The sequence below is a fragment of the Lithobates pipiens genome, unplaced genomic scaffold, assembly GCF_037356315.1.
Source record: "Lithobates pipiens isolate NorthernLeopardFrog02 unplaced genomic scaffold, aLitPip1_a1.2 Scaffold_19, whole genome shotgun sequence".
In the NCBI taxonomy this organism is placed as follows: Eukaryota; Metazoa; Chordata; class Amphibia; order Anura; family Ranidae; genus Lithobates; species Lithobates pipiens.
Window position 1 is genome coordinate 74,193,699 of NW_027507764.1, and position 24,482 is coordinate 74,218,180.

Here is a 24,482-nt window from a genome sequence, read left to right on the forward strand (position 1 = left end):
CTGACTGAAAGCTCTATTTAAAACGAGCAAGATATTTAGCTAGATAGGTGGATATAGCGGTGTATACTGCATTCAGAGCACGCAGACAGCACGCACAATCTCCTAACACTGACTGACAGCTCTATTATAAAAGATAGATATATCGCTAGATAAATAGGTGAATATAGCGGTGTATACTGCGGTCAGGGCACGCAGACAACAACCGCTACAGAAGAGCAAGAACGAAAAATCGGCCGATAACGATCGGTGTATACTGTGTTGAAGGTACACAGAACACCCATTAACTGCTACAGATGCCAACACACTACACAAGGCCGCTGCGCTGGCGGCCTTATATAGTGTGGGGCGTGTACTACAAGCCTGAGCTATGATTGGCCACAGGCATCCTGCCTGTGGCCAATCATGGCTCTCCTCGCTGCCGGCGCTGTGATTGGCCAAGCATGCGGGGTACAGTGCATGCTTGGCCAATCATGAGCCAGCAATGCACTGCGCCATCGCAGTGCATTTTGGGCCGTGAGCGCCACACGAATTTGGTGCGAACGGCCCATAACGTTCGGAATTCGCCGAATGGGCGAACAGCCGATGTTCAAGTCGAACGTATGTTAGACTCGAACACGAAGCTCATCCCTACTGGGGAGGGACTGAAAACCATCCCTTGAAGACTGCTGCTGAGTGTTATCCTCCACGTCCATGCTGACACAATCCTCCTCCTCTTCTTCCTGTGTGTTTGGTAGATCTGCAGGAATACTATGTGGATAAAGGGAGCCTTGAGTGGTAAGGAAGTCCTCCTCTTCCTCCCACTGTTCTGCCTCAAGTGCCCTGTCCATTATTCCACAAAGCGTGTATGCGAACAGGAAGACAAGAGGTACAGTGTCACTGACGTATGCTTTGTTGCTGCTCACCATCCCGGTGGCCTCCTCAAATGGTGGCAGGACATTGCATGCATCCTTGATCAGTAGCCACTGGCATGGCGAAAAGAAGCCAAGCTCCCCTGACCCTGTCCTGGTGCCATACTCGCACAGGTACTCATTGATGGCCTGCTGCAGCATTGCCAATGTTGAGTTCCACCTGGTGGGCATGTCACAAATGAGGCAGTTGGTGGGCAGGTTGCATTCCCTTTGAATGTCAGTCAGCTGAACACTGGCATTGTATGACCCACGGAAATAACCAGACTTTTCTGGCCTGCCTCAGGAGATCCTGTAAGCCTGGGTACCTGCTCAAGAACCATTGCACCACCAAATTCAGGATGTGTGCCAAACATGACTCAAGTGTCCCTGTCAGAGGAAGGAAAGAAGGTTGGTGCCATTGTCGCATACAACCATTTCTGGCTGAAGCTGGAGTGGTGTCAACCACCTCTGAGCCTGCCCATGCAGAGCTAACAGAATCTCTGCGCCAGTGTGGCTCCTGTGCCCTAAGCAGACCAAATCAAGCACCGCATGGCATCTTTTTGCCTGACTGCATGCGTAGCCCCTTGAACACTTACGGAGCATGGCTGGTTCAAAGGACAAATCTGCAGAAGAGGCCATAGAGGAAGAATAGGTGGGGGTGGAGGAGAGAGCTGTAGCAGAATCCCCACAAGCATTTTGGAGGCATGGTGGCGGAACAAGCTCCAACAATACTGAATCCTGTCTTGCATCCTTCCCAGCTGCCAGCAGAGGTACCCAGTGCACCGTGAAGGAAAGGTAATGTCCCTGCCCATGCCTGCTGGACCATGAGTCAGTGGTAATATGCACCTTACTGCTGACCTCCCTGTCCAACGAGGCCAAAACATTGCCTTCCACATGCTGCTAGAGAGCCGGAATGGCCTTCCATGAAAAGAAATGGCGTTTTGGAACCTGCCACTGGGCAGAGTCTACCAGTTGAAAAGGCAGCAGTTGCAGTGCTAGCAATGTGGCCAAGCTAGCATTCAGACGCTGAGCATGAGGATGGCTGGGACCGAATTTCTTTTTACGGTTTAGTGACTGAGGTAGGGAAATTTGCCTGCTAAAATCAGATAGTGGTGTACTGCTAGCAGATTGGCTACAAGTACTTGGGACACCTATTGCTATACCTTCATTCCTCTCAGTGCAGGTTTTTGAGAGGACTGGAGGTATGTCTGGTCAAGCTTGTGGTGCCCAAGCCGATGCTGTTCTGGCCACGCTTGATCCACTTCAGACATAGGTTGCAAACAGCAATGGCGCGATCTACTGCACACGTGTCAAAAAAGACCCTCACCAAGGAACTTTTAAAAGTCAGCAATGCCCTGCACCTGCGGAGTTCTGCGGTGTGATTTAATAGGTTGGCTGCCCCCTAGAGGACATCCTGCCTCGTTGGAGTTGTGCCTCCTCCTCCTCCTCTCTTCTCTCAGGCACCCAAGTACAGTCAGTGACCACATCATCCCCTCCCTCCTCATCACTGGAGCAAACTTGGCAGTATGCTGCAGCTGGGTGAACATGACTGCCAGTTTCTTGTCCTTCTTGGGCACCCCCTCTCTCTAGGCTCACATTACTCCTTTCCTCAACCTGAGAACCAATATCGGAGCCTTCAAATTGCTGCGCATCCTCCAGCAGCATGTACCCGACACTATGGTTGAATAGTTCTGAGGAGTCCTCCGTGAATGATGGTGGGGCTATGGAAGGAGTGACTGTGGACAAGGAGCCGATGGAATAGGCCACTTTGGCAGCTGCATTGGAAGGCCAACTACTCTGAGCCTGGGTGACAGAGGATGAGGGGGATGAGGACAGCTTGGTTAACCACTCTTTTGCATGTTCTGGCTCAATAACACAGCCAGCAGCAGAAAAAAAGAACAAGCGTGCCCCACAGCCACCTTCAGAGGATGCACCATGTCCATGGCTAGCACAGCTGACTGTAGACACAGAGGCTGCTTGCCCTCTTTTAGGGGCCTGTGAGCGTCTGCCTCTCCTTGGTGGCCTTCCGGACATGATGTATATTTTGTTTTGCAACACCACACTACACTGTATTAGATGCTGTGTACACCGCCAGAAGTGTAGTAGAAACTCTACATACTGTATTAGATACTGTGTACACCGCCTACACTGTATTAGCAACTCTACTACAGGTGCACTGTATTAGATACTGTGTACACCACCAGAAGTGTAGTAGAAACTGTACACACTGTATTAGATACTGTGTACACTGCCTGAAGTCTATTAGAAACAGTACACCACAGAATGCACTGCAGATATAGGCTACACTGGATGCAGAATATATATATATATATATATATATATATATATATATATATATATATATATATATACATATACTATCTGGGGTGATTATACACAAGTGGTGTATGCGTTTTCAGGAACACCAGTCAGTCCAGACTGTATTTTTAAGCCCAATTTTATTTAACTAGTTGCTGACCGCCGGCCGTCAAATGACGGCCAGGCGGCGCAGCTATTGTGGCGGGAGGCCGTCATATGACGGCCTCCCGTTTAAACAGGGATGCGCGCGATCGTGCGTGCGCATCCCTGTTTCTTCGGTGGCGGCGTGTCACGGAGACACCGCTCGCCACCGAAGGGGGTGAACAGCCATTCGTTATGGCTGTTTACCACGTGATCGCAGATGGTCACACCCCCTACGTGCACGCCGCATGCGCGCGATCGCGAGCGCGCTGCGCGTGCACGTCGGTGACGGCGTGTTCCCCGGGAACACTGCTCGTCACCGACACTGGTAAACAGCCATTGGCTGGCTGTTTACCCACGTGATCGGCTGTGATCCTTTCACAGCCGATCACTAAAATGTAAACAAACCGCGGTAACGGGATGTTACCGGGTTCTCCTCCTCACACACCGATCGTGTGTGAGGAGGAGATTGCGGTAACATCTCGTTACCGCATACAGTGTACACCAAACATACTGATTGCCCCCCCCCCCAATAAAGAGGACCTGTCACCACCCCTCATAGTACCTGTCAATCACAGTCCATCAGAGTACCTGTCACAGTCCATCAGAGTATTTGAGTACCTGTCCCAGCCCATCAGAGTACCCGAGTACCTGTCCCAGCCCATCAGAGTACCCGAGTACCTGTCCCAGCCCATCAGAGTACCCGAGTACCTGTCTCAGCCCATCAGAGTACCTGTCCCAGCCCATCAGAGTACCCGAGTACCTGTCCCAGCCCATCAGAGTACCCGAGTACCTGTCCCAGCCCATCAGAGTACCCGAGTACCTGTCCCAGCCCATCAGAGTACCCGAGTACCTGTCCCAGCCCATCAGAGTACCCGAGTACCTGTCCCAGCCCATCAGAGTACCCGAGTACCTGTCCCAGCCCATCTGAGTACCCGAGTACCTGTCCCAGCCCATCTGAGTACCCGAGTACCTGTCACAGTTCATCTGAGTACCCGAGTACCTGTCACAGTTCATCTGAGTACCCGAGTACCTGTCCCGGCCCATCAGAGTACCCGAGTACCTGTCCCGGCCCATCAGAGTACCCGAGTACCTGTCACGGCACATCAGAGCACCCGAGTACCTGTCACGGCACATCAGAGTACCCGAGTACCTGTCACGGCACATCAGAGTACCCGAGTACCTGTCACGGCCCATCAGGGTACCCGAGTACCTGTCACGGCCCATCAGGGTACCCGAGTACCTGTCACGGCCCATCAGGGTACCCGAGTACCTGTCACGGCCCATCAGGGTACCCGAGTACCTGTCACAGTCCATTAGAGTACCGAGTACCTGTCAGAGTCCATTAGAGTACCGAGTACCTGTCACAGTCCATTAGAGTACCGAGTACCTGTCACAGTCCATTAGAGTACCGAGTACCTGTCACAGCCCATCTGAGTACCCGAGTACCTGTCACAGTTCATCTGAGTACCTGTCACCGCCCTTCAGAGTACCCAAATACCAGTCACCAAACCATCAGAGTACCTGTCACCAGGCCATCAGAGTACCTGAGTACTTGTCACCAGGCCATCAGAGTACCCGAGTACCTGTCACCAGGCCATCAGAGTACCCGAGTACCTGTCACCAGGCCATCAGAGTACCCGAGTACCTGTCACCAGGCCATCAGAGTACCCGAGTACCTGTCACCAGGCCATCAGAGTACCCGAGTACCTGTCACCAGGCCATCAGAGTACCCGAGTACCTGTCACCAGGCCATCAGAGTACCCGAGTACCTGTCACCAGGCCATCAGTGTACCCGAGTACCTGTCACCAGGCCATCAGAGTACCCGAGTACCTGTCACCAGGCCATCAGAGTACCCGAGTACCTGTCACAGTCCATCTGAGTACCCGAGTACCTATCTCCAGCCCATCAGAGTACCCGAGTACCTATTTGCAGCCCATGTCTCATAGAATATACGTTGGGGTGTTTGCTTTCCAAAATAGGGTCATTTTGTGGGTAATTTCACTGTCCTGGTGGTCCAGGACCTTCAAAAGTGTGATGGGTAGGAATGAAATAAGATGTGTCATTTATGCTCCTAGAACGCCTGAACGTACTACTTCAATGTTTGGCCCATCTATGTGGCCAGGCTGTGTAAAAGTCCTACACATGTGGTATCGCCATACTCGGGAGGAGTAGCAGAATGTATTTTGGGGTGTAATTTTTGCTATATACATGTTATGTGTTAGAAATATCTTATAAATTGACAATTTTGTGTAAAAAAAAAATGCGTTTTAATTTTTTTCCACATATTCCAAAAACTTCTGGAAATAAATGAACCGTTCAAAAGACTCATTATGCCTCACAGATTATACGTTGGGGTGTTTGCTTTCCAAAATGGGGTCATTTTATGGGAAATTCCATTGTGCTGGTACTCCAGGGCCTTCAAAAGTGTAATAGGTGGTTGAGAAATGAGATGCGTCATTTTTGCTCATAGAACGTCTGAAGGTACTACATCAATGTTAGTGCTCTGTATGTGGCCAGGCTGTGTAAAAGTCTCACACACGTGGTATCGCCGTACTCGGGAAGAGTAGCAGAATGTATTTTGGGGTGTAATTTTTGCTATATACATGCTATGTGTTAGAAATATCTTATAAATTGACAATTTTGTGTAAAAAAAAAAATGCGTTTTAATTTTTTTCCACATATTCCAAAAACTTCTGGAAAAAAATTAACCATTCAAAAGACTCATTATGCCTCACAGATTATACGTTGGGGTGTTAGCTTTCCAAAATGGGGTGATTTTATGGGAAATTCCATTGTCCTGGTACTCCAGGGCCTTCAAAAGTGTAATAGGTGGTTGAGAAATGAGATGCGTCATTTTTGCTCGTAGAACGTCTGAAGGTACTACATCGATGTTGGTGCTCTGTATGTGGCCAGGCTGTGTAAAAGTCTCACACATGTGGTATCGCCGTACTCGGGAAGAGTAGCAGAATGTATTTTGGGGGGTAATTTGTTGTATACATATGCTGTGTGTGAGAAATAACCTGATAATATGACAATTTAGTAAAAAAAAATAAAAAAAAATAAAAAATCTTCATTTTGCAAAGAATTGTGGGAAAAAATGACAACTTAAAAAAACTCACCATGCTACTTACTTAATACCTTGGGATGTCTACTTTGTAAAAAGGGGTCATTTGGGGGGTATTTGTACTTTCCTGACTAGTTAGAGTCTCAAGAAATGAGGTACACCTGATGTACTGAAGGCCTGATCAGAAGTGATGAATTTTTAGTGATTGGCACCATAGATTGTAGACTCTATAACTTTCACAAAGACCAAATAATATATACTAATGTGGGTTATTTTTACCAAAGATATGTAGCAGTATAAATTTTGGCCAAAATTTATGAAGAAAAATTACTAATTAGCAAAAATTTTTGGACAGAAACGAAGAAAAAGGCATTTTTTTCACAAAATTTATGTTTTATTTTATTTATAGCACAAAAAATAAAAAACCCACTAGTGATTAAATACCACTAAAAGAAAGCTCTATTTGTGTGGAAAAAAGGACGCAAGTTTCATATGGATACTGTGTTGGATGACTGAGTAATTGTCATTCAAAGTGTGAGAGCGCTGAAAGCTGAAAATTGGAAGGGGGTGTAACTGCACTGTACTGAGGTGGTTAAACAAAACAAACTTCACAGAAAGTCTTCCCTCGTTGAAGTTCCACATTCATTGTATAACAGAAAACTTCAGCCTCCTGGCTCACTCACTCTTACTTAGTCAAACTCCCTCATGGAGCTTACTTGCCGACTCCTACAGCAGACCACCTGCCTTTAGGGTGGAGTTGTTCCCATGTGTGAGCCCTGAGCTCTTTTCATGAGGGGAATATAAACCCAGCCCATAGGTGCAATCATCATGCCTGTCTTTGCAAAAACCAGACTTAGGCTAGGTTCACATTGCTGCGATGCGGGAACGCCGCGAATCCGCGGCGTTTTCCCGCATCGCACACCTCCCGCCGGCAGTTCACACTGCCCTATGCGGACGGCTGGGGGTGTCAATGTTATGTTAATGACACCCCCAGATCCGTCGGCATATCGCAGTGCGATCTGCCGACTCGCACAGGAATCGGATCGCATGGTGTGAACCCCCATGCGATCCGATTCCGTTGCGGACCCAAAAAAGGGTCCCGTGCGAGTTTGCTGCGGGACCGCTGCGAGTTCAGCCATACTATCTGTATGGCTGAACTCGCAGCGCTACGGAGATCGGATGTGATTTGCTGTGCGAATCACATCCGGTTCTCCCCCCGCAGCAGTGTGAACCCAGCCTAAGGCCGGGTTCACACCGCTGCGATGCGGGAACGCCGCGAATCCGCGGCGTTTTCCCGCATCGCACACCTCGCACACCTCCCCCATGCGATCCGATTCTGTTGCGGACCAAAAAAAGGGTCCCGTGCGAGTTTGCTGCGGGAGCGCTGCGAATTCAGCCATACTATCTGTATGGCTGTAATCGCATCGCTACGGAGATCGGATGTGATTTGCGGTGCGAATCACATCCGGATCTCCCCCCGCAGCAGTGTGAACCCAGCCTAAAAGTGCTAATATACACCGTGGCCTGGGGTCGCCTCTCTCTCCATCACCCCATCTCTCTGCCCCCCCTCGCTCTCTCTCTTCACTTGACTCTAATCTAATGGGGGTATGTAAAGGGGGGGCAGGGTGGGCACTGATATACTGTAAGGGGAGAATGAGCTAATGGGGGTCTCTAATGGGCGATGCTGACTGCTGTTTTAATGGTTGCTGACCAAGCATTAGCTCAGTAGTCAGCACTCCCAATTAAAAACCACCATTATATCAGAGTCACCATATATCAGCCCCCCCCCCCCCATTTACAGACCCCCATTAGATTAGAGTCCCTTTATATTAGCACCCCCACTTAAAGACCCCCCTCATTAGCTCAGACTCCCCTTATATCAGTGCCCCCCCTTTACAGACCCCCATTAGATTAGAGTCCGGTGAAAAGTGTCGCTTGCTCGTCCCCTTCCTTTCCTGACCTGCCCACTGCATGGTGAGAGAAGGGCCTGGCATGGATTTGGTGGGAGCCCATGTTGTTTTTTTCACATTTTTTTTAGCCGGCAATTCTTTTTTTTACATTCAGCTGTCTGCGGGCAACCCCGTTGACAGCTGATAATGGTTGTTAAGCTTGCTGGCTTCCCGGTCCACTCCTTTTTTTTTAATGATTTTTATTTAGCATAAGAAAATAGTTCACATACAGATGGCAGGTAAGGGAAAAAACAGGCATGACAACAGTATAAATTTCACAGTAAACCGGCCAAGAAGGCCAGTACTACCAGTCACAGAAGACTCCAACCAAAGTCCCAAGTCCAAACCTGTTATTTAGGAAGTCTGTTATAGTTTTGTTTTTTTGTTGTTAAATTAGGAAGCAACAAGATGGTTTACCCCCACAATACAACATTAGGAAATTAGCATGTACCAAGGCACAGACCAAGGCATTTACTAACCTCCCCCCCAGATGAGATATATATATATATATATATATATATATAATGTGTGTGTGTGTGTGTGTGTGTGTGTGTGTGTGTGTGTGTGTGTGTGTGTGTGTGTGTGTGTGTGTGTGTGTGTGTGTGTGTGTGTGTGTGTGTGTGTGTGTGTGTGTGTGAAACCATGGGCAATTACAGATGGAGTATATTGCTCTAAAACCCCTTTTTTTAACAGTGTGCTTAACAGTTTAACAGTTGGGGCTTATCAAAAAACTGTGATCTTGCAGTGACTGCTCATCCCTTAAAGTGGTGTAAACCCTCCCCCCACAACTTTGTCCCATGTAAATCAGCATAAAAAACCCTAATGAACACTGCGTGTAGATATCTCCTTACTTGCATAGTATTGTTGTAATCCTTTTTGTTTTTTAGAATGACGTCACTGAGCATGCCCAGATCTCCCCTGAATTACGGCACACTCTATGCCCTTGTACACACGGTCGGAGAATCCGTCGGAATGTGTCCTATCGGACCATTTTGTCGGATAATCCGACTGTGTGTGGTATGCATCGGACTGTTTCCGTTGGAATATCCGTCGGACCAAATTTTCCAACTTGCTGGAAATATTTTCCGACAAACTGGTCCGATCGGACATACTCCGATCATGTGTAGAGAATTCCGATCGGACAAAGTGCCACGCATGCTCAGATCAAATTCCTACACCAAAGCTATTGGCTACTAGCCTGAACGTAGTCCCGTCGTAACGAAATAACGTCATCACGTTCTGAATGATTGGATTTTCCGACAACTTCGTCTGACCGTGTGTATGCAACAGTTTCGGACAAGATCCGTCGGACAAAATCCGACGGACAGAATCCGTCGGATTTGGTTGTCGGAATCTCCGACCGTGTGTACAAGGGCTATGTCTTATCTATCTGTTGTCAGGACTTCCTATGGCACACAGCACTGAACTCCCAGGAGGCTGCTAATCACTCAGAGCTTCCTCCTATACCCCATGTGACCTCACACACAGTGTAAAGCAGGGCAAGGGACAGAAATAACTGCAGTCTTATCAGCTGAAGCTGATAGGACTCATGCATGCAAACGCTAGGTAATCAGCACTAGTAAATACTATGAAATAAAACAATCGACTATGAACAGGGAAGCAGGGTTGCCATAGAAACGTTGGATTGAGAAGGAGGCTTGGTTAACAGTACAGGAAGTGCTCAATGTAAGGGCGGAAATACACTCCACCGTGGACTCAGAAAACAATACTTAACCCCTGGAAACAAGATTTTTAAAGTTTATTTAAACAGTAAGTAATATGCGATTTGGGCTGGATTACAGTGGCTATAATAGGTGGCTTTGATAATTACTTATTATAATGGACTAAATGAAATGAAGCATCAGAGTGGGAGAGTTTACTTCCTCTTTAACCATTCAGTGATCCACATCCTCCTCCAATATATCCTTTGAGTCCACCCACCAAACCACACCTTCCTAAACTTCTTGGGGGAGCCCCAGGCCTCATACATCATAGAAGAATGTCATCATTCACTACCTTCAACCAAATCTCTAACGTCAGTTGTTCCCTATGGATCCACCTCCTTGCAATAAGCTTCCAGACCCCAAAATAGAAAATCCTAAGAAATAATTTTGGTATACACGTCCAACTCCTCTTGGTCAAAAATTCCCAATAGGCAATGCAAGGAGGGGCATATATTAGCTATATACAGTGTTTTTAAAGGGACATTAAAAAAAACACAAAATGCATGAAATATGCATGCAAAAACACGGGTTTAAAAACTCAAAATGCACTATAAAACGTACCTGAAAAACGAATCAATCGCAACCACATAGAACCTAGACTGAATGTTCTGAAGAGATTTTTCATACGAATACTTGCACAAAATCTATCAGCGTATAGCCAGCTTTAGGCTTTACACAACGTGGCAGAAGAATTGTATTTCTCATGAAAGCATTAACTTCTCTTTTTATGTTTTCAGTGATAGCTCCCACCGTACCACCTGAAAAGCCTGGAAAATGCCCAGACTCATCCTCCAGAAGTTGGATTCCTTTCCGCAGCTATTGCTATTTTCTGGAAGTTTCAAGACATGAAAACTGGGGTCAGGCATCCATACAATGTCTTCGGCACGGTGAGCACAATAAAACACTGTAAGGGCTAATTAACGTGTGGCTATACTGCCACTCCTCTGAAAAACAATCCACAGTGTGTTTGGGTGTTTAAAAGATGGCAAGGAGGTGATATGGTGCCTTCAAAATGCTGATGCACCGTGTTGCAGGGCAATTGAGGTATGGCCCCATTCACTGGAATGGGTTGAGTTCAGCAGTACTCTCACCTGCTGACTGCGATATGCTGTTTAATGGCCCATTCAAACAGGGAGCAGACATGCATCTCAGGTCCAGTTCTCAAAATACAGGGAGCTGGCTGCTAGTGAGGGGGGCGAGCAAAACACCCCTTCACTACAAGTGTAACTATCACCCCCCACCAGTCACCCATTCCTTTGCTGGTTGGCTGCATTAGGCTAATGATACATGTTTGGTTGTCCCTAGCAATGGCAACATGGCCTACACAGGCAACTGACAGGAACAGTTCTGGTAAAGCAACTTCTTATACAAAATCTTGTACAATGGGGCTTTGGTGCCAATAGTATAATCATACCTGAATAAGAGCACAGATTCCTTAGTGTCCATTACAGGCAGAATCCATCATTGGTATATAATCCACAATATGTAGCACAGAGTCCATATTTGGCAAAGATCCATATAGGCAGTAAGTCCAAGATTGGTAGTTAAGAGTACTCAGGCTCCCTGTCCCTCAGGGAGCCCCGAGTGCCCCCCCCCCCCCCAAGCTGGATAAGGGCCTACATCTTGTCAGCATTTCCACCAGCTCTCTCCTGGGGCACTGACGAGCCTTTTTTTAATGTGAATATGTGGACAATTTGTGGGAAAAACTAGCCAATCAATTCCTCAGATCCACCACACATCAACATTGTAACAGTTTCACAGGAAAGACAGCAGACTTGACCCAGATCTGAATCAGAACTGAAGAACATGAGCAGGGGCGGACTGACAACTCATGGACCTCTTGGGCAATAGAAGAAAATTATTGGGCCCCCGGGCAATAGGAGATTATGGGGCCCCAGGCAATAGGAGATTATGGGACCCCCAGGCAATAGATTATGGGGCCATACAGTATACACACACATACACACATATATACAGTATACACACACAGACATACAATATACACACACAGAATACACATACACACTGAAAAGGTATTGGAGAGGTGGGGCAGCTATAATCTTGAGATTTAAAAAAAAAACAGATTTTTACATACTGTCCCTGGTTTTATTGAGGTTGGCAACCCTGATGGGGCCCCTTAGTGGCATGGTCCAAATGGTCTGTCCGCCCCTGAACATGAGTCAGCACAGATAAAAACATGAACATGTCTTTTACCATCACAAGGATGCACAGCTGTTGCGTGCATCCCCCTGCCGCCATCCCATTAATTTCATTTCTATTGAGACCTGCAACTGCACAGGCACAGCCATTGAGCCCTAATATCACATTTATGGACCTGCACCTGCACGCACCCATATCACATATTGAGACAACAGCCATTGTGTCCAAGCAGCTGCAAGTCCCATTAAAAATGAATGACACCTGTGCATTCTCATGCTATAAAAGATGGCCCTGCATGGGAGATGCATGCCTGTGCCCCGTTTGAATGGGCCCTAACTTTTGTTGCAGCCACAGTGAAAACTAGAGTCAGTAAAGGGAAATGTAGTCCTTAAAAACGTTAAAAAAAACAGCAGAGAAAGGCTGCAAAGCATGCAGGTAGTCATCGAAATTGTGGAATGAGACAATCAGTAGACAAACAGCACCTAAAACATGAAAAGAGAAAAACTGTGTAAAAATAAAAAGTAAAAGTTAAAATAAATTTTTTTTTTAACGTGCCCGATTCCACCAAGCTCGCGTGCAGAAGTGAGCACATACGTGATGATGTTCAAACCACACATGTAAGGTATCACCGCGGTCGGTAGAGCGAGAGCAATAATTTAAGCTCCTCTGTAATGCAAAACATGCAACCGGCAGATTTTTTTAATGTCACCTATAGAGATTTTTAAGGGTAAAAGTTTGTCGCCATTCCACGAGCGGGCGCAATTTTGAAGCGTGAGATGTTGGGTATCAAATTACTCGGCATAACATTATCTTTCACAATATAAAAAACAATTGGGCTAACTTTACTGTTGTCTTATTTTTTAATTTAAAAAAGTGTATTTTTTTTTAAAAAGTGCGCTTGTAAGAGCGCTGCGCAAATACAGTGTGACAGAAAGTATTGCAACAACCACCATGTTATACTCTAGGATGTTAGAAAAAAAATGTATAATGTTTGGGGGTTCTAAGTAATTTTCTAGGAAAAAAATGTTTTTAACTTGTAAACACCACATCTAAAAAAGATGCCCGGTCTTAAAGTGGTTAAAAACAAAAAACAAGGGGGACATGGCTTAACAATGGAAGCGTGAGGACGCACTTCCCGGAGCTCTGCAGGAGCTTGCCTTGTTACAGACAGCCGGCTCATCACACGAGGCGAACCAATACATGCCCAGATCGAGCAAACACCCACGGGGCATGGGGACACCGAAAGGACCCGGTATCAGCATTTATTTCCTCCGCCAGCACAGACTTGCTTCCCCCTCCGTGCAATCCAAGATGGCGCCGCAGTGTCTTTCTTCCACACATGGCGCCGCACAGCGGGGAACGGGCACCGTAGCGGGACCAGCCTCATCCCATCCACACACTGCCCAGGAGGAGAGAGCATTCTCCCCCACCCCCTCGCCTGCCTCACCGAACTTGGACATCTCCTGTAGCCTACCAGGCGGAGGGGACGCGGCGGATGGTACAAATGGCACATGGCGGGACATTGTGGCGGGTCTGCCATCCAAGCAAGACCTGCAGAAGATGGCGGCCTCCATCGTTAATGCCCTATCTCATGAGCTGCATGACCTGCGCCAGCAAGTGGACACTGTGGAGGAGCGGGTCAAGGTCTTGGAATCCTCCAGCGTTTCCTCTGAGTCCCGCTTAGCAAGCCTTGAGTCCGGACAGCAGGCCCTCCAGAGGCGCCTGATTGAGATGCAACTTCGGGTGGTCGACGGCAAGAACAGGAGTCGGAGGAACAATCTGCGCCTCCGGGGTATCCCGGAGGCGACCGTGGGTCCTGACTTGCGCGTCACGGTGGTGGCCCTGCTGAATCAGGTATTGGGGAAGCCCCCGGTGCAGAACTGGAATTGGACCGAGTACACCGGATACCAGGCCCCAGGACAGCCCCATCAACCTCTAGGGACCCGGGGACAGCGGACCTGCCACGCGATGTACTGTGCAGAGTGCATTTCTTTACAGTAAAGGAAGAGGTCCTGCGCCTTGCCTGGGGGGAAAGGGGCCCAATTGACTTTGATGGAGCTCTTATACGGATCTACCCAGATGTCTCTAGACAAACAAGAGCTATGCGGGGCCTCCTACGCCCCCTCCTTGAAGTGATCCGAACCGCCAAAGCCACCTACCGATGGGGTCACCCCTTCCACTTAAACATCAGGAGGAGAGGAGCAGAGTTCCACCTTCGTTCCCCTGACCAGCTACCGGATTTATTTGCCTTCCTTGACAGACCGGCCATCACTGTACCCAACTGGTTTGATTACCTGCTCTCTAAGGAGGCGCTCGGACCACCATTACCTAGACCGCAACGGGTACGCCGCCCACGATCTTGTGCACCAAGCAGGGAAGACGTCAGACCACATCCCCTGGCAGCGGAAGACTGATATATACCCCCATTCCCGGGGGTGGGTAAGATGATGACTTTCTCCCACTACCAGTGAGCCGTCACCTGCTTAGCCTTTTCTGTGTGTTGCTATAGTGGTTGGACTGCAGAATGACATTTGGCTTGATCTCTCTTATGCACCCCTATTCCACTATCTGGATGGGATCCCTCTCATGAGCGATGGGGGGTGGAGGGGGGACCTGCTAGGGGTGTGTTGTGTGTCTCTTTTGGTGGGCGGTGGGGTTGTAGGGGGTGCGGTGGGATTTTCCCACCCATGGCGTTGTCAAAGGCTCTGTCTTACTCCCCGCCCTCCCTCGTCCCCCTCCAGTTGTGGGGTTCCTCCCCCCACCCCTCCCACTTTTTTGGACACAATTGAGCTGTCTCCAGATGACATTGATATGTCTGTCCCCTGCGCCTCTCCCCCCCCCCCCCCCGCTTGGCCACTTTTGGCCGAGGGGCTACCTCGCCGTGGGTGTGGACTCCTCCATCACCATCGATACGGCCAATAACAGTTGAGTTCACCTGGCCTTAATCAGTCCAGCATTGTTCTTGATCTAGGTAATGGGCTATGGGACATTGTTGGGGGTGATGGGCTATGTTTTCTCTGATGCTCAACATGCTTTATTGTTATTGTTTTAAGTTCTGTTCGCTATGTATTTTCCCTTTCTAGTTCAAAGTTTCTCAAGGCTCCAATTATGCTTGCCCCGATCAACCAGGCTGGGGCCCACCACCCTTTCCGCTTCCTTCCCCCCCATTAACAAAATTCTGGAATCTTTTACTTGTTGCTGCTATGCATGGCCGAACAATGAGCGCTGCCCACTTGGGTTGGTCGGAATTACTTCAGTGATTTAGAGGCCCTGTACTAGGAATTTGCTCCCAACTGGGAATGCCTGCCAGTTTATTTATGCCTAGGCTGTTTACTGTATCTCTACCTAAGTGCCATTGTATCTTTTGTTTCTGAAAGTGTACCTGTTCCATCAATGTTGACCATGCCTCTGTAATGTTTTCTTTCATTTAATAAAAGAATTACAAAAAAAAAAAAAAAAAGACGTGGGCTCACATGCATTACCTGCTGTCACACCAGCAGTCAACCCTATGCAGAGATGAGTCACTTATTTGAAACAAATGATGGCCAAAGGAATTGCTGAAAAAAATTGATAAATCTTAGCTAGACCAGTAATTTAGACACATCAAAAATAGTCCTTGAAAGCAATAGGGGGAAAGAATCCATCCGTATTGTATGGACTGCTTGCTGATTAACTGGTCCCCGACCAGTTAACGCAGATTTATTGCGGCACAATGGCTCTCCTGGGCAAAATCACACATATATATATATATATATATATGGGTTTCCCTTTAAGAGCCCCCAGAGCCGCCGGATCAAGTGCACGAGAGCCAGCATGGGGATTTGTGTGTGTGAACACACAAATCCCTGTCCTGTCAGAGGAGAGGAGACCGATCGTGTGTTCCTACTAAGTAGGAACAACAATCTGTCTCCTCCTAGTCAGTCCAATGCCCTCACAGTAATGCCGCTTACACAAGACCAGACTAGGTCCGACGGGATCAGTCCGTCGGACATTCCAATCGTGTGTGGGATAATCTGATCGTTTTTATATAAAAAAAATCCAACCGACCGAGAAATAGAACATGTTTCAAATCTGTCCGACGGACGCAATACGACGCAAGGGCAGCTATTGGCTACTGTCTATTGAACTTCCTTTTTTAGTCCCATCTTACGTCATCACATTCAAAAAGAACAGACTTTCGAACGGACTTAGTCCGTTCGTGGGCAAGTCCTTTAATTCGGAAGTCCGTTGGAACTCCGTCGGGAAGACCGTCAGACCTAGTCTGCCGAGAAAGTCCGGCCGTGTGTACACGGCATTAGAACACACAAGGGAACACACAGTGTTAACCCCTTCCCTGCCAGTGGAATTTACACAGTAGTCAGTGCATATTTATAGCACTGATTGCTATATAAATGTTAATGGTCCCAAAAATGTGCCAAAAGTGTCCGATCTCTCCATCGCAATGTCGCAGTACAGCTAAAAATAACAGATCACCGCCATTACTAGTAAAAAAAATAAAATAAAAAAAATAATAAAAATGCCATACTTTTTTTTTTTACCCAAAATATGTAGAAGAATATATTTTGGCCTAAACTGATGAAGAAATTCATGTAGGTGGTAGGCCGCCAAAGAAGTCTCTTTCAGAGTTCCATGAACAGCCAAAGCCGCAGATCAGCGTGGGGGCTGAAGATGTAAGATGCTGGCAAAACTTCTCCGATCTTCAAAGCCCAGAGCTTGGTGCTCGCCATGTAAGCAGATGGCTGTATGTGCTGGGAATTGATCAGTTAGATCAGGTGGAGAGGAAGATGAAAGGAGCTGTACAGGTGAGGCCAGGTCAGATGATGTTGAAATGCCAATGCATTTCACTCACATGACATGAGTTTCATTAGGGCACTGTGAAAGTCTAAAACTGGAGTTTATAACGGGTAAACTAGAGACTCTTAAACGCCAGAAAAATCTTTTTTAGTAGTTGAAATGGTTACAAATGTAGAAATGCAACCTTTCCAGGTCTACCCACTTAGGGAACAGAATGCTGCTGAAGATGTGCACTACTTCTTCCCCTTAACCTCCTCTTTGGGAGCCCAGTCAGGCTACCAAGGATATGGCCTTATGCCACTGCTAAATTAACTTTCAGACTTAAAGGACTTTCTCACTTATTTAAGGTATGACTACCTCATGGGGCACTTAGGAGAACATGTACAGGAATGTATGTTGAAGAATACCTGTTAAACTGTTTATCTAGTATATTTAAACATCTTCAGTAAAAGTGTATTGTTGTTCAACTTGTCTGGCCTGGTCTGAAGTTACTTTATGACAGAATTAAAAGGGCTCAATGCATGCATGGCCCATTACCCATTACAAGAAGAGGGCTTAATAAGGGGACATAATGAGATAGAGAAGATGCAGTACAAATGTCTAACATGCAGTGAAGCTACTTGGAGGAAGTTAAATTCCCATTGCTAATGAATACAGTACTAGGGTTGTGTACATAAGTAGCCAGCCGGTCAGGTAATGGTGACTTGGCAAAGGTAATGGAGGCCCTGGTAGTAAAGGAGCTTTTGTACTTAGGCTTCTTTCCTAGCAGCCAGAACCCCAATACTGGGTCCAACATCGTGGCACTGGGACCTAGCTTGGGAGTCACAGAAGATAGAGTGAGGCCTCGGGAAAAGAGTAAACATGGGTTATGTACAAGAGTACAACTTTCTAGTGTTCAAGTGAAACATATGAATTAATGTCAATGGAAGTGAGGTGACAGTTTACTGGGCTGGTGATGTCCAGTACAAGCTCATCATTACTGGTTTAGAAGTACTGCACAGTACAGGTTGAAAAGAGTTATGAAGTGTATTGCAGAACTATTATCTGTAGTGCATAAAGTGAATGAGGAACTAATGTCCGTAATGAACAATGTGGGGGGTTTACAGAAGTTGGGCCACAGATTACAAGGAGTTAATTATGTTATTAATGAAGAAGCATCACTTTTAAGTTGGAGTGCTGCCTTAACGCCAGCCTTGTGTTAAACAATAGCCTTAGCCCACCTCTGGGGGCACTTGGGCGTTGTAAGCCCCCCCTTACAAACTTATATTGGATTATCAATATAACTATTGTTTGTATTGCTATTACAATGCTGAAGTTATAAAATGAAAGCATATGCTATGCCCGTAGAACTCATTTGAAGGATATCTAAACCCAACAACATAACTATAATATATTGCCAGTCCTTAGATGTGGTGGCTTTGTTCATTTTAATTTTTTTTTTTTGCCTGAACAGTAGTGAATGAATATTGTGCGGCTGACTGGAGGAGGGTGTTTGGCGGGATGTTTTGTTTGCCCAGTTGTGTGACAATAGCTGCTACTGCTAGAGTGTTTGCTGCTAGCCTCTGATTGGACAAGGTGGAGATTGTGACACTGCCTCTCCACCTTGTGCAATCAGAGGACCGTTTACATTCACTTAGAAAATGGAAAGTGTTCTCAGGATGGCGCATAGGCTGAGTGGGCATCCTCCCGTGTTCAGAATGCAGCAGGGCAACTGCTTGGCACAGGACCCTAAAACTAGTGGAGATCACTGGTGGTGCCTAATATAGTCATTTCTAGCCTCCATGGGGATCCCACAGGTATGGCACATATGTACTCACATTAATCCAAGCTGGACCAAGATACCTATATAAAAATTGTCAAACACGGAATTCAGCTTTAGGGGCCTTTCACATGGTGCTGATCTGCTCCATTCAGCTGGAGATCCGGGAGCAGGTCCCCTGCTGAATCGACGCTGAACAGGACGGGTGTCAGTTTGTTTACATTTGTGCCAATTCAGTTTGTGTCTGCATCTACACAACAGACAGGAGTGGACCTGTGATAGATCTGTAGGCGGCAAGATGTAAACAGACCTGTGTCCACTTATATCAGGCTGCATACAATACGTCACATTTAGAGGTCCTTTTCCATTTTTATTTTTTTTTTCTGGACAGACTCAGGGATAGGCGGGTGAAAAAAAGATATTAGTCCATTTACATCAGCCTGCCCATACACCCACAGCTTCCGATCAGGTTTGCCTGTCTGTTTTTGGAGCTTGTGTGAAAAGGCCCTTAAAGAATAAAATGAATGCAGCCTCCACATGTAAGGGCTGGTAAGCTGTAAATGACATTTTTGTTCTTGGGGTTAGATATACTTTAATGATATAATAACGAATACTAAGATGTGTTAATTTGTGTTTTTTATGTCTACTAGGGGTTCCGCTTTTACACTGTTTTGGAATTTTTCTTTGCAGGAGGCAAATTGGCGTCGATTGAAGATCAGCATGAAGCAGATTTTCTGTTTGAGCATGCTGAGTTGCTCGGTGACATAGAAAGCACCTTTTGGATCGGTTTATATAAGAATGTAGAAGGTGTAGTATCTTATCTAAAACATTGTTGTCTAAGTTATCATATATGGTCAATGTTCATTTACTACATCACATTAACTCTAAAGTGGAACTATCAGATTCTTATTGCTACCTGCTACCAATTCACTTCTTGTACCTGAGATACAACAGGAAGTCTTTGAAAGTCTCCCCAAAATGAGGTGATATCTCACTGATCATTATCACCGGAAGAGATTTCCCAACTGGATGGTGTTTACATCTGTGTTATGGTGAGAACCATACACTTTTTAATTTCCCTCTTTCACACACAGTGACTAAGGTAACCATTAAAAGAGTAGATTAATCTCTCCAAGGGAGGCCATATACAGTAGTAAAGCTTAACAGAGGTTCTAACCCTCCTCCATTATGTCCACAACTTAAATACATTTTGATGGAGTTCCTATTTAGCAATGAAACCTAGTAGAGGGTCTAACCCTTCTTCACTATGTCCAAATTTAAAAGAAGATCATTTTGATGGAGATTCTCTTTAGCAATGAAACCCAGTAGCAGTTCCAACCCTATGTCCACAACTAAATGAAGATATTTTGGATGGAGTCCTATTTGGCAGTGAAACCTAGTACCGGTAAAGGTTTTAACCCCTCCCCACGATGTCCATAACTAAAAGGAGATAGTTTGGATGGAGTTCCTCCTATTTAGCGTTATGTTTGCTTCTTGCTATTTTTTCTAGATCTAAATAATTACAATTTAGATCTTTGATAGATGCCAGTCTGCCTCTATTGCATCAGAGATGTTCAGAAATAAAAGGGAACCTTTCACAAGGAACATTGAGGCGTCTGTTGTTTCTCATTCTATAAATGATAATTGCCTAACTGTCATGCCAACCCTCTTCCTTTTCTATTATGAGTCACTTGTTCAGAACAAGTATGCGAATAACAACTTCTCACTCAATTCTGATGCCGTATACACACGAGCGGAATGTCCGACAGAAAAAGTCAGACGGAAGCTTTTCATCGTATATTCCGATCATGTGACTTTTTTTTTTGATAATTCTGATGGACCTAGACATAGAACATGTTCTAAATATTTCCGACGGAACCAAATCCTATCGGGAAAACCACTCGTCTGTATGCTGTTCCGACGGACCAAAAACAGCGCATGCTCTGAAGCAAGTACGAGACGGAAGTTATTGGCTACTGGCTATTGAACTTCCTTTTTCTTGTCCCGTTGTACCTGCTGTACGTCACTACGTTCTTGACGATCGGTGTGATCGTGTGTATGCACGACAGTTTAAGCAGAACTCTGTTGGAAAAACCTTCGGAGTTTATTCCGACGGGAAAACCGGTCGTGAGTACGCGGCATGACTCTCCTGATCTGCATACTCCTGTGTTCCAGGTCAGTGACTCAAAGGGGTCGATTTACTAAAGGAAAATAAGCAATGCACAAAGTGCACTTGCCCTCTGCAAGTGTGGTTGCTCCAGAGTTAAGTAAATGAGGTAAAGCTTTACTTTGCAAAGAATATCCAATCACGTGCAAGGAAAAATAAAACAAATACAGCATTTTTGCTTGCTTTTGATTGGATGATGAAAGTCAGCAGAGCTTCTACTTATTTACTAAGCTCTGGAGCAACTTCTTTTGCAGGGTTCAACTGCACTTTGCAAAGTGCACAGTCTATTTACCTTAAGTAAATCAACTTCATAGTATTGAAGTCATAGGGAAGCAGCCAACTAGCGTTTGCAGATGGAGGTCAGCAATTATAGCCTTCATATTAAAGTAGAACTATAGGCAAAACTTTTTTTTTTCATTTTAGATAAAGCAAGGATTTTTTTGGCATCTGTGTCCCATTTCGGAGATTTCCCTTTACTTCCAGTGCCATAGCCAAAACAGGAAGTGAGAGGAAAGCCCTGCAAATTAAGGGAATCCCTTGGGAACCCCCAGTTCACCAGAACTAGTGTCCCCTTTGGAGGATTTTCCTTCTATTATATTTTTGTGGACAACCCAAAATGTGTGATTTTCTATGCTTTCACTTTCAATGATAGTGGTAAACCAGGAAAAATAGAGAGGGCGAATCTCCATAATGGGGGCACAGACAACAATAAACCTGACAGGGGTTCTAATCCCTCTCCACTCTATCCAAAACGTTAAAAAAAATGTTGCCTTTAGTTATACTTTAAACTGTAAAGCATAAGCAAAAAAGGACTATATGCCCTCTGATTTCCTGGGTTGCGTGAAGATCAGCATCATTCAAACCACTTCCTTTGAGCACAGGCTTTCATGAACCCACCCCCTGCCTGTGATTGGACAATCAGCACAATGATGAGCTTATCTCTCATTCTGTTCTCTCCTGCTATCAACATACATTGCCTTGAAAAAGTATTCATACCCCTTGAAATTTTCCACATTTTGTCATCTTACAACCAAAAACATAAATGTATTTTTTGTGTTAGACCAACACAAAGTGGCACGTAATTGTGAAGTGGAAGGAAAATGATAAATGGTTTTCAAAATGTTTTATAAAATTAATATCTGAAAAGTGTGGCGTGCATTTGTATTCAGTCCCCTTTACTTGGATACCCCTAACTAAAATCTAGTGGAACCAATTGCCTTCAGAAGTCCCCTAATTAGTAAATAGGGTCCACCTGCGTGTAATTTAATCTCAGTATAAATACAGCTGTTCAGTGAAGCCCTAAGAGGTTTGTTAGAGAACCCTAGTGAACAAACAGCATCATGAAAGCCAAGGAACACACCATATAAAAATATTCCAAGGTTTGAATATCTCACGAAGTACTGTTCAATCCATCATCCGAAAATGGAAAGAGTATGACACAACTGCAAACCTACCAAGACATGGCCGTCCACCTAAAATGACAGGCCAGGCAAGGAGAGCATTAATCAGAGAAGCAGCCAAAAGGGCCCATGGCAACTCTGGAGGAGCTGAACGGATCCACAGCTCAGGTGGGAGAATCTGTCCACAGGACAACTATTAGTCGTGCTCTTTACAAATCTAGCCCTTATGGAAGAGTGACAAGAAGAAAGCCATTGTTGAAAGAAAGCCATTAGAAGTGCCGTTTGCAGTCTGTGAGAAGCCATGTGGGGGACACAGCAAACATGTGGAAGAAGGTGCTCTGGTCAGATGAGACCAACATTTTTTGGCCTAAAAGCAAAACGCTATGTGTGGCCGAAAACTACGCATTACCCTGAACACACCATGAAACATGGTGGTGGCAGCATCATGTTGTGGGGATGCTTTTCTTCAACAGGGATGCTGGTTAGAGTTGATGGGAAGATGGATGGAGCCAAACACAGGGCAACCTTAGAAGAAAACCTGTTAGAGTCTGCAAAAGACTTGAGACTGAGTGGAGGTTCACCTTCCAACAGGACTATGACCCTAAACATACAGTCAGAGCTACAATGGAATGTTTTAGATCAAAGCATATTCATGTGTTAGACTGGCCCAGTCAGACCTAAGTCCAACTGAGAATCTGTGGCAAGACCTGAAAATTGCTGTTCACAGACGCTCTCCATCCAATCTGACAGAGCTTGAGCTATTTTGTAAAGAAGAATGGGCAAAAATGTCACTCTCTAGATGTGTAAAGCTGGTAGAGACATACCCAAAAAAAGACTTGCAGCTGCAATTGCGGCGAAAGGTGATTTTACAAAGTATTGACTCAGGGGGGCTGAATACAAATGCACACCACACTTTTCACATATTTATTTCTAAAAAATGCTGAATACCATTTATCATTTTCCTTCCACTTTACAATTGTGTGCCACTTTGTGTTGGTCTATCATGTAAAATCCCAACAGTACATTTACCCTATCATCAGAATACACGGAACCACAAAGGATATATCCCCCATCACCAGCACCACTGCCCTTTCCATCGCAAGATTCCCACAATTTTTCACAAATTATTATGTTGAAGCATTCACACTCTGTGTGATTACAGGAATAATCGCAGCACTTTGCACTTAAAACAGACATTTGTTCAATACACCGGTATTGTCTGTCACAATATTTTTGTGTATACTTGAAGGATTGCCTATGTGCATCACACTAGAGCACTTGCACTTTATGCGATTTTTGTTATCGCAACACGCAGCACTTTGGAATTTATATTTTTAATCTTATTTCTATAGTGTCCATATATAACCATAAGGGACCACAAAAAGTCCTAATATGTTCCAAATGTGTGATCCAATTAAATAAATAATCAGTCACTGTAATCTTGAATGTGCATCAAAGAGTAATGTGAATGACATAGAAAATCCACCACCAGAAGCACCAGTCCCTTAGGCTGCTTTCACACTGGGGCGGTATTCAGGCGTTACAGCGCTAAAAATAGCGCCTGTGTAGCGCCTGAAAAAAACCGGCCCCTTTCACTCCAGTGTGAAAGCCGGAGGGCTTTCACACTGGAGTGGTGCGCTGGCAGGACAGTGAAAAAAGTCCTGCCAGCCGCATCTTTGGAGCGGTGAAGGAGCGCTGTATTCACCGCTCCTAAACCTCTCCTACCCATTGAAATCAATGGGACAGCGCGGCAATACCGCCGGCAAAGTGCCGCTGCAGCGGCGCTTTGCGGGCGGTTTTAACCCTTTTTCAGCCGCTAGCGGGGGTTAAAACCACCCCGCTAGCTCCCGCAGACCGCCCCAGTGTGAAAGGGGCCTTAACGGAGAGATTGAACTCATACAGGTATACACCTGATGAGTCAATCAAGCTTTTGTGAGATGACCAGGAAGGCTCAGGCTCAATGTGTGGACACAACCCCCAGACCTCCAGATGTTCCTGGGTGGTGAATTCAGCAGGTTAAATGTACATGGGAAAGTCTGCCCAACCATGAGGCCATACTGGACAATAAATGGACAAACAGTCTCCTGTTTGTCCATTCATAGAAATTTATCATA

The 24,482-nt window shown here is 45.8% G+C and overlaps 1 protein-coding gene across 1 annotated transcript in view; it reads left to right on the forward strand.

Annotated features, from left to right (window-relative positions):
* Positions 1-24,482, forward strand: part of LOC143996084 (macrophage mannose receptor 1-like) — a 214,390-nt gene that overhangs the window by 178,083 nt on the left and 11,825 nt on the right. Inside the window, exons 26-27 of the mRNA XM_077490909.1 lie at positions 10,826-10,975; positions 19,492-19,608. Of these exons, the coding sequence (XP_077347035.1) occupies positions 10,826-10,975; positions 19,492-19,608 (267 nt within the window). The remainder of the gene's footprint in view (positions 1-10,825; positions 10,976-19,491; positions 19,609-24,482) is intronic.